Source organism: Macaca thibetana, chromosome 10 (assembly GCF_024542745.1).
Source record: "Macaca thibetana thibetana isolate TM-01 chromosome 10, ASM2454274v1, whole genome shotgun sequence".
Classification (NCBI taxonomy): domain Eukaryota; kingdom Metazoa; phylum Chordata; class Mammalia; order Primates; family Cercopithecidae; genus Macaca; species Macaca thibetana.
In genome coordinates, this window is record NC_065587.1 from 32,682,602 (window position 1) to 32,693,527 (window position 10,926).

At 62.0% G+C, this 10,926-nt stretch overlaps 2 protein-coding genes across 5 annotated transcripts in view; both read left to right on the forward strand.

Moving 5' to 3' along the window:
• The window catches only part of CLTCL1 (clathrin heavy chain like 1), a 114,533-nt gene extending 108,692 nt beyond the window's left edge, over positions 1–5,841 (forward strand). For all 3 annotated transcript variants that reach the window (XM_050746025.1, XM_050746026.1, XM_050746027.1), the window contains 4 exons: positions 1,691–1,912; positions 4,511–4,586; positions 5,079–5,118; positions 5,347–5,841. In XM_050746025.1, coding sequence (XP_050601982.1) covers positions 1,691–1,912; positions 4,511–4,586; positions 5,079–5,098 — 318 coding nt within the window. In that variant the 3' untranslated portion in view covers positions 5,099–5,118; positions 5,347–5,841. The remainder of the gene's footprint in view (positions 1–1,690; positions 1,913–4,510; positions 4,587–5,078; positions 5,119–5,346) is intronic.
• Positions 5,842–6,534: 693 nt separating this feature from the next.
• SLC25A1 (solute carrier family 25 member 1) lies at positions 6,535–9,793 on the forward strand. 2 transcript variants are annotated; one of them, XM_050746280.1, is made up of 9 exons: positions 6,535–6,742; positions 7,079–7,186; positions 7,278–7,377; positions 7,455–7,593; positions 8,136–8,220; positions 8,390–8,494; positions 8,646–8,761; positions 8,845–8,918; positions 9,102–9,793. In XM_050746280.1, the coding sequence occupies exons 1-9, from the start codon at positions 6,649–6,651 to the stop codon at positions 9,214–9,216; spliced, it is 936 nt and encodes a 311-aa protein (XP_050602237.1). In that variant the 5' UTR covers positions 6,535–6,648; the 3' UTR covers positions 9,217–9,793. The 2 variants fall into 2 exon arrangements, with proteins under 2 accessions (XP_050602237.1, XP_050602238.1); XM_050746281.1 differs by lacking the exons at positions 6,535–6,742; positions 7,278–7,377 and having other exon boundaries at positions 7,088–7,186.
• Positions 9,794–10,926: the final 1,133 nt, after the last annotated feature.

Here is a 10,926-nt window from a genome sequence, read left to right on the forward strand (position 1 = left end):
CTTCCCCCAGAACAGTGGCTGTCAGCCAGGAGTGCCTGTGGCCCCAGGGAATGATTGGTTGTCACAGCTTGGGGTGTGGTGCTATGTATAGGAGGTAGAGGCAGGGATGAGGCCTATAAGCCCCGATGCGCAGGCGGCCCTGCAGACTTCCCAAGGTCAGCCCTGCCGCTGGAGGAGCCTGCCCTGAGGCCAGAGCTGAAGCCTCCTGGAGTCTTCCTGGAGGGGTGGCCAGGTCACAGTGTGTCCAGTCAGGACCAAGCCAGCCAGCAACAGAAAAATGTATTTCCAGATGACAGAAGTAGAATCTAAATGAAAGCTCGGTCAGTGGGGCCCTCCCACACTCACCAGTGAAGAGCGGGGGCCTGCGGAAGTACAGGTGTAGACTGGAGAGCTGGATGCAGGGACGGGGACCAGGATCAGGCTGCCCAGAGTGGCATGAGCCAGGGTGGTTATGAGAGAGGAGGGTGTGGGAGAGTCTGACTCGAGCCAGCTCCAGGCCACAGGAGCAGGGCATTGACTGGGAGCTTCCTGGGGGCTGCTGCTACTGGAAGTCCTCTGGGAAGCCAGTGAGACAGTCCCCAAGGCCCACAGAAGAGGAACAGCAGTGCCCACTTCAGGCACATGTGGAAGACAAGTCAGCAAGGGTAGGCTGGGCCACTGGAGGGCACGGCAGGGAGACAGATGAGCGGGCATCACAGGTCCTCAAAGCGGCGACCCAAAGGCACCTGGAGCTCTCACCTGCGGGTCCGAATCCTGGTGCCTTTGTGGGAACAGTGTGGGGCGGGAGGCAGCGCTCTGTGAGCAGTGTGCCGGCAGGAGAGACTTCTCTACGGAGCCGGCTCAGCACATCGGGGCCATGCAGATGTGGGCACTGGGTGTCCTCAGGGACCTCCCAAATGGAACTCAGAGGTGTGTGCTGCAGGCGATGGCGGGATGCGGAGCTGAGACCGCCACAGGGTATCCTGGAGAGCACAGGTCACAGTCAGTGGGTCATGGCCAACTCCAGGTGGCGTGGCCCTGGGCAAGTGACTACATGTTGGTCTCAGGTTCCTGGTCTCTGAAAGGGGTACTAATAGCCCCTGCCATAGAGGGCCATAGAGGGAGTCAGGTGATCCAGCACTTGCTGTGGGGCTAGAAAATAAGAGAATGGCCACAGGAAGTGCAGGCTTCCTCAGGACTGGTCAGGTGCAGGTGTTATTCTATGAATGATATTGTCTTAGACAAATACATTTGCAAGGATGAAAATAGCAGTTAGGGGTTTTTGAGCCACTTGAAAGAAAAGCACATTGCTGTTTCTAGAGCAGTAGCTGTACCCCTCCTAACTGCTCCCCTGGTATCACACGCTCCATGGGCCTGAGTGCAGCACACCTGCAACCCCTAAACCCCCATCAGTGCCTTCCTCAGAGCAGCCAGTGCATGCCCTCTGCCTTTGGGGCCAGAGTTCCTGTCTCCCAGGGCACCTGCACCTCCGTGAGCCACCTGTCCCCTCCACAGCCCCTGGAGGTGATACCTCCATTTCACCAGTGGGCAGCAGGGTGCAGGGAATGGCTCAGCCACGGGTCCAGACTTGCTCACAGCGCAGGAAGGCCTTCGTGGAGCCTGGTGCCACTCCCTGCCCTCCGGCCCACCTGCTACAGGCACAAGGCCTGTGCCTGCAGGACGCCCAAGCAACCATTTGCCTTGGCTGCAGGATGCCATGCAGCATGCTGCAGAGTCACGAGATGCTGAGCTAGCCCAGAAGTTGCTGCAGTGGTTCCTGGAGGAAGGCAAGAGGGAGTGCTTTGCAGCCTCTCTCTTCACCTGCTATGACCTGCTTCACCCAGACATGGTGCTCGAGCTGGCTTGGAGGCACAATCTCGTGGACTTGGCCATGCCCTACTTCATCCAGGTGATGAGGGAGTACCTGAGCAAGGTAGGTGCCGGGCCGGCTGCAGCTCCCTGGCCCCTGTGTGGCACAGCCCACCCCTAGCAGTGACTCTGGCCGCAGGTCTTAAGGGTGGGCCCCTTTGAGGCCAACCCAGATTCCCCAGGTAGCCCTGGCCCGCCTTCAGGAGTGGCTGCTTTCCTTGATGCTCAAGTGGTTTTCTGCCCAACATTAAGCCCCTCCAGAAAATCATGGGGAGTGCCCACTGGCAGCAGCCCTCCTGCAGACTCCAGTTGTGCAGCTGTCGCAGTGTGCACACTGCTGGGAGCACAGCAGGCATGCTCATCCCCAGCCCTGGACTTCATCAGGGTGACAGTGAGGTGGCTGGCAATCCCAGCTCTCCGTGGAGCTCCCAGTGGCATCTGGGGGTGCAGCTGTTAGCATACCTGTTGGTAGTAGCTGCGTTTTGCTGAACACATAGTAGGAGTATTCACAGATGCACTGAATCTTTCTAACGGCCATAGGGAGGATGACTCTCTGCCTCACTGAAGTGACAGTACCTGATTGTAAAACTCTCCTTGGTGTTGAAGTCCTAGGAGTCCCTGCTGGGACCTAGCTTTAGCCACTGTCCAGAGACCTGTGTCAGCAGTGTCATCTGGTACAGTTTGTTGTTTCTAACACTGGAAAAGTCACCTCCAGTAGCATCTACTTGCCCATCTAATCTCCTTCAAGCCAGATGGAGACCCTTGGAAGGCACTCATGCTGAAATATCACTCAGTGGAGCAAGGGAAGGGAGGGGCCTCCCAGGTGAGTGGGAGGTAGGAGGGAAACAGGAAGGTGAGTTCATGCTGCCAGCTTTAGCCTGGAAGTGCCTGGAGGGCTGCCTGCCGCCTGCAGAGCCTCTAGGCGGCTGCCCAACCCCTAGTGAAGGCCATCCCAGAGGCCATTCGAGGCAATCGCCCTTCTGTAGGACAGTGTGACCCCATCCCATCTGCATAGCACGCCTGAGTGAGAAACTCCCTGATGACTGTCAAGGGGTGGGGAGGAAGGGACAGCCCTGGCCACATGGCCTGAGATGCATGGGCTGCCAGGGGACATGGACTGGTTGGATTGACAAGGGCCCTGGTTCCCCCACCACAGTGGATGGCAGCTCCCTGCAGGCAGCATGTGTGGTGTGTGGTTTGTGGTATGCAGTGTATGGTGTGCGTTGTGCAGTGTCTGGTGTGTGCCTGTGGAAGCTGCTTTCACCATGATGAGCGGGTTTTCCCATCCCTCAGGTGTCTTTCCTGAAAGTAGTCTGTGTTCTGAGAACCAGCACAAGGAAAGAAGAATGTGCTTGAATCTCTTCCTGGCGGTAGAGGTCCGTGGGTTAGTGTCAGAGGAACTCAGGCTCACCAGGCCTCAGGGATGTCATCCTGTGGGGGTCAAAGTACTGTTGTGGGGATCCCCCAGGACTTTGAGGAGCACATTCCCTTTCTGTTGTGGATGATGGAGTTAGCAGCCACTATCACCTTGGTCTGCACTGTGGCTGCCCAGCCTTGGCCCAGGGTTCCCAGACTCCACTGGCCCTGGGAAGTGGTGGCTGCTGCAGCACCTGCCCTGCTGCTGCCCACCTATTTCTGCCGGGGCAGATGAGACGCCTGTCATGGGGAGAGTTCAAGGAGAGGAGGGGGCTGGCAAGGGGTTTCCCAGTCAGTGGCGTGGGGTTGTGAGCTGATTGTCAGCTTGAGCTGGGGCCCAGCTGACTCCACACAGCAGTGCTGGGAGAATGAGGGCACAGACAAGAAGCACAGTCCCTTCCTGGTGGACAGCTGGACCCAGGGCCTCGTGGCTCATCTGGGAAGCTCAAGGGCCATCCCTCTGAGATGCCCCCGGCACTCTCCCAGTTTAGGGAGGGTACAGGCCTAGCTCACCCCTCACCCTAGGTGTCAGCGAGTGTGCCCCCTGCTCCCTCCTCACTTCTCAGCCCCCCAGACCCCAGCTCATGGGGGCACATTCTTGTTTCTCTTTCTTACTCAGTGTGTTTGTGAGGGGATCTTAGCTGCACAGTTGCTGCCGCCCCTCCAGTGCAGTGCTGCCGCCTCACTCTCTGGCCATGGGTGGGGTCAGTGTCTGGCGAAGCCTCAGGGAAGAGTGAGGAGGCAGTTTGTCCTCAGTACTTCTCAGGTGAAGTGTCTAGGTGCCAGGTGACTTGTCTCTGAGAGCCACATGATCTCTCTGCTGGTTTGGAGGGGCGGGCAGACTAGACTGACTGGATTCAGCAGCAGGCAGTGTTCCCTGCACATCCCAGCCCTGCAAGTCAGTAAATGGCAGTGTCCCTGTATCCAGAGGAGGACTTGGCCCCCCATAAGCAGGCCACACTCACAGCCTGTAACAACTGACTGCCCCAGTCCCCACTGGGAAGCTCTGGGGGCCCCACCTTTTGCTCCATCTCAGCCCAGCTACTGAGGCTTCACCTCTCCATGCCTTGCTGCATTATAAAAGTGCATGGGGTGAGGACTGAGCCACTCCACCTCTGCCCATGTGCACCTCCTCCACTGTCATTCTCCTGGAGGCCCTGTGTCCTGACCTTCCACTCTACTTTCACCTAGAGGCCGGGACTGCACTCTGTCAAGCAGGTGCTCACATGCTCTCGCCTCCTTGCAGGTGGACAGACTGGATGCCTTGGAGAGTCTGCACAAGCAAGAGGAGCATGTGATGGAGCCGGCCCCTCTCATGTTTGGTAGGTGGCACCTGTAGCCCCCAACCCCCTGGGGAGGGAGCAGGGAGGGAGTCAAAGTCCCACTGCCCTTTCCTGGCTGGGCTTTGAATGGGGATGGGAATAGATGGGTGGGGGCTGGAAGGATCCCACTGGCTGCTGGGTGTGGAGATGTGTACGTCCAGGAATGTTGGCATGGCCACTGTCCTCCCTGCTGTAAGGGTGCCTGCCTTCTGATGGGGCTGCCTGCCTAGCTGTGAACTGCTGCTGTGTCCTGCTGGGCCTGGCCCCTGGGCAGCAAGGCTGTTGCTGGTGTGTGCTGGGAGGAACTTTGCACCTGAGAACCTGCCCAGGGCAGCCTGGCTGTCGAGCAGACTGGAGAGACTGTGGGGTGCTGGGACACTGCTGGGTCAACGCAGGCCTGAGGATGTGGTGTGAGTGTGTAGCATGCTGGTGGGTCTCGAGCCTCCTGCTGAGTGTGTCCCTCCACCATTAATGCCATTCTGGTTTTTTTAGATTTTGATGGGCATGAATGAGACCCAGCTGATTGCACTAAGTAAGTGTCCCATTTGGGGACTAGCTTATCCTCTAGCCAGGCCAGCTTCTCTGGCTGACCACACACTCCTTGCCTCTGGGTGCCTACTCTCTCGGTGCCTCAGCTTCTGGGTGGTAAGGGCTGGTCCTATAGACCCTGCTTCCTGGGCCCCAGCTACTCAGGGTAGCCAGGAGAGGACCCCCATGGGCAGGAAGAGCTCTGCTCATTGTGGGCTTTCCCCCTCTGCAGGCCAGCAGCTGAGGTTGATAGCAGGCCCTGCCAGCTTCCCCTATGGATATGCCTGTGCTCCCAACTTCACCAGCCTCCAATGTACAACTTCTGCGTGTAGTGGGCGCTGTCTCTACCTGCAGAGTTACTAACTTCTCCAAGGAGTGTGTCACTCCAGCAGCACAGGGGACCGCAGTGGGAGGCAGGGACACCTGGACAATATTTATTTTTGGTGAAACCCAATGATGGCAACCTCTGAGCCATCCTAGAGCCTGGGGAGGCCAGGGTAGAGGCTGACAGCGCAAGACCATCTTCAGCCGCCAGCAGGGTCTGGACTCTGGGCCCTCCTGCTGGAGCCAGGGATTCCTCCTGGGCGCCCCCGACTGGCTGGAGCTGCCCCCTCCAGGCCAGTTTGAAGACTACGTGAACACGTCTTGTTTGGAGGTACCGGACCTCATAACAGGACTCTGAGCCTCCTGGCAATCTGAAATATTAAAGTCGGTTTATCCAGGCAAAGGTGCTCTGCTTGGTGCTGGTGTGGGTGGGAGGGACAGGGGCCAGTTTCCTAGGCCCCGCAGTCCATTAAAGATTTGCTGGGCCCTCTGGGGGTGTGGGACCTGCGCCCAGAGAAGCTGCCTAGGAGAATACAGCCGCTTGCATTTGGGGTCTTTCCGGACCTTGTTCGCTGAATGCAGGAACTCTAAATCCGGGAAAGGTGTGGGTGGAAACCGGCAGGTGAGTCCCAGCCCGTGGCCGCTGCGGGAGGGGGAGCCGGCGGCGTAGCCCCTTCTCACCGGCCACCCGCCTTCCTCCTCCAGCTTCGAAACGTTAGAGTTCCTCAGGAACTGGGCTAGCCCCACGTGTTTTCGGGGAGGGTATGCCCCTGGCCTCCGGATCCCCGGGGATCCCGCTGCTCTCGCCAGTCGCGCAGACCCGAGGCCCGCTTCCCTGCGGAGCGGCATACTGTGCACCTTGACCCATAGCTCGGGGCTGGGCCACGGCTCCGCTTCTCGCAGCCCCGCCTCCCGCAGCCCCGCCCCCGCCCCGCCGCTCGCGGTCGCCCAGAGACTCGGCCATTGGCTGCGCTTTGGCCCCGCCCCTACGCCTGCCTCGGCGCGCCCCGCCCCGGCCTCAGTTTCCCGGCCCGCTTGGGGCGGGCTGGGGGCGGGGCCCGACTCGGACCACGCGGGGCGGGACCTGGAGCTGACGCGGCCGCCCCGCCCCCGGGACCATAACCGGCCGCTGCCGCCACCGCGGACCGAGCGCGGAGTTCAGGAGGCTCGGACCCGAAGCCGCCACTGGGCGCCCGGCCTCCCGCCCGCCATGGCCGCGCCCCGCGCCCCGCGCGCTCTGGCGGCCGCCGCGCCTGCGTCCGGGAAGGCCAAGCTGACGCACCCGGGGAAGGCGATCCTGGCAGGTGGGCCCCTCCGGGATGCGGACCCCACTCCCGCCACGCTTCCGGGTGGGCCCGGGACACTGAGGCCCCGCCCCACTTCCGGGTTGGGCCCTGGGTTGGGAGTCGGGGGGGCGCGGTCCTGGTCCCCTCCCCGCGCGCTGGGGCTAGCCCGCCTGCCGCCTGTCACCCCCGCGCCTCGCCGGGACAACGGGGTGGGGGCATGGAGTCGTGGGGCCCCAGCCCAGGTTCCCGCGACATTGGCGCGGCGGCCGCGCCGGGCAAAGTCCGGGACGGGGGAGGGGCCCGAGCGCCAGCGGCCGGGCGGGGGTCTGAGGAGCCGGTGCCCGGTCCCTGCAGGCGGCCTGGCGGGTGGCATCGAGATCTGCATCACCTTCCCCACTGAGTACGTGAAGACGCAGCTGCAGCTGGACGAGCGCTCGCACCCGCCGCGGTACCGGGGCATCGGTGAGGAGGGGGAGGCCGCGGCGCCACGGGGGGCGGGTACCCAGGGCGGCGGCACCGAGGGCAGTGGGGTCCTGACGGCCCCCTCCCGCAGGGGACTGCGTGCGGCAGACGGTCCGCAGCCATGGCGTCCTGGGTCTGTACCGCGGCCTCAGCTCCCTGCTCTACGGCTCCATCCCCAAGGCAGCCGTCAGGTGAGGCCCGGCCCGGGGCTGCTGCGGGAGGAGGGTCTCGGCCGCGGCAGCTCCTCTCACCCGCCTCCCGCCTCCAGGTTCGGAATGTTCGAGTTCCTCAGCAACCACATGCGGGATGCCCAGGGACGGCTGGACAGCACGCGCGGGCTGCTGTGTGGCCTAGGCGCCGGCGTGGCCGAGGCCGTGGTGGTCGTGTGCCCCATGGAGACCATCAAGGTGGGGAAGGTGCTGGCGAGGACCCCGGACACGCAGGGAGTACGGAGACTGGCGGCCGCACTGGCCCGGTGCTCCAGGGGCAACCGGCAAGCTGGGGAGGGTCTCCTGGACGCGGGGTGACCGCGGGGCCTTGGAGCAGGACGCCTGCCACGAAGGGCCATCCGTGGAGGCTGAATCTATGCTAAAGGCAGCCTTATTTACAAAATGCTTTTATAAAGCAGAAAACAAAATTTCGCGTTCACTGCGAAAACTGGAAAAGAGCGGCAAACGTAAAGGTAGAGGCGGCTCACCAGGGCTGCCCTGTGTCCCGGAGCATGGTCCGTGTGGGCTGCCCTGTGTCCCAGGGCATGGTCTGTGCGGGCTGCCCTGTGTCCTGGGGCATGGTCCGTGTGGGCGGCCCCGGGCGGCCTTGGCTACACTGCTTCTGGGGGAAGAGCTGCAGCCCCAGTTTCCTCCACCCTGGATGGGCCCTGGGCCTGCCTGCTAACCAGGACCCACTCAGGTGGCTGCCGAGAACCTGCGCTCTTGCTTCTCTCTCTCAGGTGAAGTTCATCCACGACCAGACTTCTCCAAACCCCAAGTACAGAGGATTCTTCCACGGGGTTAGGGAGATTGTGCGGGAACAAGGTGCGCCACTGGACCTTCCAGCTAGGGCTCAGGGACCTGGGCCAGGGTGGGAAGGGCCTGCACCTCCCATCCTGCCTTGGGCTCTGTGCAGCACCCACCCTCCACACACACCAATTCCCAGCCAGGGCCTGAGAGGCTGCAGGGCAAACCCGTGCCTGCCTTCCCCCAGGGCTGAAGGGGACGTACCAGGGCCTCACAGCCACCGTCCTGAAGCAGGGCTCGAACCAGGCCATCCGCTTCTTCGTCATGACCTCCCTGCGCAACTGGTACCGAGGTGTGTCTGCACCACAGGGCCCTGTCTCTGCACAGGGCCAACTGCTCTCCTCTCCTTGAGACCACCCCTGGGCGGCGGGCACCCACCTTTTAAGGTGCTGATCCAGGCTCCTCCCGGCACCCTCTGACCACACCTTACCCCTCATATCCAGGGGACAACCCCAACAAGCCCATGAACCCTCTGATCACTGGGGTCTTCGGAGCTATTGCAGGCGCAGCCAGTGTCTTTGGAAACACTCCTCTGGATGTTATTAAGACCCGGATGCAGGTGCGGGGACTGGGAATGCGATGGGAAGGGGGCACCGGGCCAGAGCTAGCTGCTGAGCCCCCCTGCCTGCTGATGTCCCGCAGGGCCTGGAGGCACACAAATACCGGAACACGTGGGACTGCGGCTTGCAGATCCTGAGGAAGGAGGGGCTCAAGGCGTGAGTAGGGGAGGGGCAGGGCTATTGTCCCCACCTCAGACCTTTCCGGGCCTACCTGGCCTTCCCACGCCCTATGCCGTCCCCTTCAGGCCTCTGTGCCTCCCCCTTCAGCATCTGGGGATTGCCCTGTGCAGGGACACTGCACTGACCTGCCTTCCTCTCCCCACCCCTCCTCCCACCCAGATTCTACAAGGGCACTGTCCCGCGCCTGGGCCGGGTCTGCCTGGATGTGGCCATAGTGTTTATCATCTATGATGAAGTGGTGAAGCTGCTCAACAAAGTGTGGAAGACAGACTAAGCCTAGAGAGGCTGCAAGGGGACCGCCCCAGGCACCTCCAGAGTGCCCCACCACCTTTGTCTCACATGATTCCAGTGCAGTAGTGCCAAAAGGCCCTTCCCACGTCCCTCGAGCTCTGTAGCCTGGTCTGTGCATTGTGGCTGTCAAGTCCATGTGTCCCCCCTGTGGTCTGACACCACCACTGTGTCCTGGTGTCTGGCCCAGCCATGGCTGGGTGTGCATCTGGCCTGTGACCCCGTGCCCACTTGTCCATGTGCATACTGTGAGCCCTGTGCCTGTGTTTCATGTTCTGTGTCATGTGACCTGTGCCCCGCCTCCCGGGGTGCCCGTGTGGCCTGGGTCCTCGGCCCTGTAGCCCTGGCCCGGTCCCAGTCCGGTGCCTTCCACCCTGCCCCGGCCTACCACAGCTGCCTCCGGGCCTCGGCCTGGCTTCACCGCATTCCAGGGGCTGCAGCCCCTCGCTTCTCCCGCCATTGGCCTTAACTGGCCCTCGGGCCCTCCCTCCGCCCGGGACAGGGTGGCACCCACCACTCTCAGGACCACCCTGCCAAGGCAGAATAAACCGGATCCTGTTGCAGTCTCCTGTCCTGTGCTTGTCCCTGTATGGGCCCATCTGTGCATGCGATTGGTGGCTGTGCCTCTGCAGGGGACCAGGCCACCTTCATCTGAGGACACTGCAGTAGGGGTACAGGGAAAGCCTAGTGTCCACCCAGGGAAGGGTAGCTGTGGCCACAGTGTTGGCTCCCTGAGAAGCCCAGCGCCAGGCCAAGAAGGATCTGGGCTGCACCCTGGCCTTCTCTGTGGCCTGTGGGCAAGATCCCATGATATGGGTAAAAGGGTGTGTTCACAAGGCCTCAGGGTGGCCTGGCAGAGAGCAGTGTTCAGAGCAGGGGGCTGGGCCCAGGAGATGGAGTCCCCAGGACGACTGCCTGCCCCTCACCCACAGGGAAGCTTAGGGAAGGGTTGGGTTGCCCAGGGCCCCTCCGGGGCATGCCCAGCTCCTGAGTGAGTGAAATGCGCTGCTTGTGGGGAGGAGGAGATGGGGGCATGCTGGGGCCTCTGAACTCCTGGTGGGGGTGTCTGGCCTCTGCTGCCCAAAGGCTCTGGGCAGGGGCCCTTCCTTGTTCCTTCACCGAGGCTGGGAGGCAGCTGCCCTGGGGCAACAGGGAGTGGGGCTGCCTGGCCAGGGCTCTCTGGGCACCTCATGCCACAGCCATGAGCCTCAGAGGAAGGTGTCCCTCTGGCTGGAGGCCAGAGCTCTGAACTGGCATGTCCCCATGGGGCCAAGCTCCTCTTTCCACAGCCTATGAGCCACGCGGAGGACACTCGGGCAGGATGGGATCAGTCAGTGCCCCTGGCTGTGCAGAAAAACCAGCTTCCTGTCCAAGTGCCTCCGTGGGGGAAAAGTCATGCAAGCATTTGGCTCGGACTGGAGAATAAGCTTTTGCCAGCCAGAAACTCCATGTGAACAGGTTCTGTCCCTGGGGAGACTGCCCTGTCCTGATGACCTCACACAGCACCGGATCCCTGGAATCCCGGGAATGTGCAGCTGGGGAGGAGTCTGGGGTGCAAAGGGCCAGAGGTGACAGCCAAGCATGGGTTTGGGGGTACGAAGGGAGCAAAGGGTTTGGAAGCCTCCTTGGGGAGAGCCGCCGGGCTAGGGAGGGCTGGGGGTGGCTCAGCACTCAACCTGTGCTGTGACGGGATGGC

Excerpts from the sequence above, each read along its gene's own strand:
- SLC25A1 (XM_050746280.1), top strand. The coding sequence starts at position 6,649 with ATGGCCGCGCCCCGCGCCCCGCGCGCTCTGGCGGCCGCCGCGCCTGCG. Across the intron at positions 6,743-7,078 it reads GGGGAAGGCGATCCTGGCAG|GCGGCCTGGCGGGTGGCATC; the intron begins GTGGGCCCCTCC and ends CGGTCCCTGCAG. Across the intron at positions 8,762-8,844 it reads TTATTAAGACCCGGATGCAG|GGCCTGGAGGCACACAAATA; the intron begins GTGCGGGGACTG and ends GATGTCCCGCAG.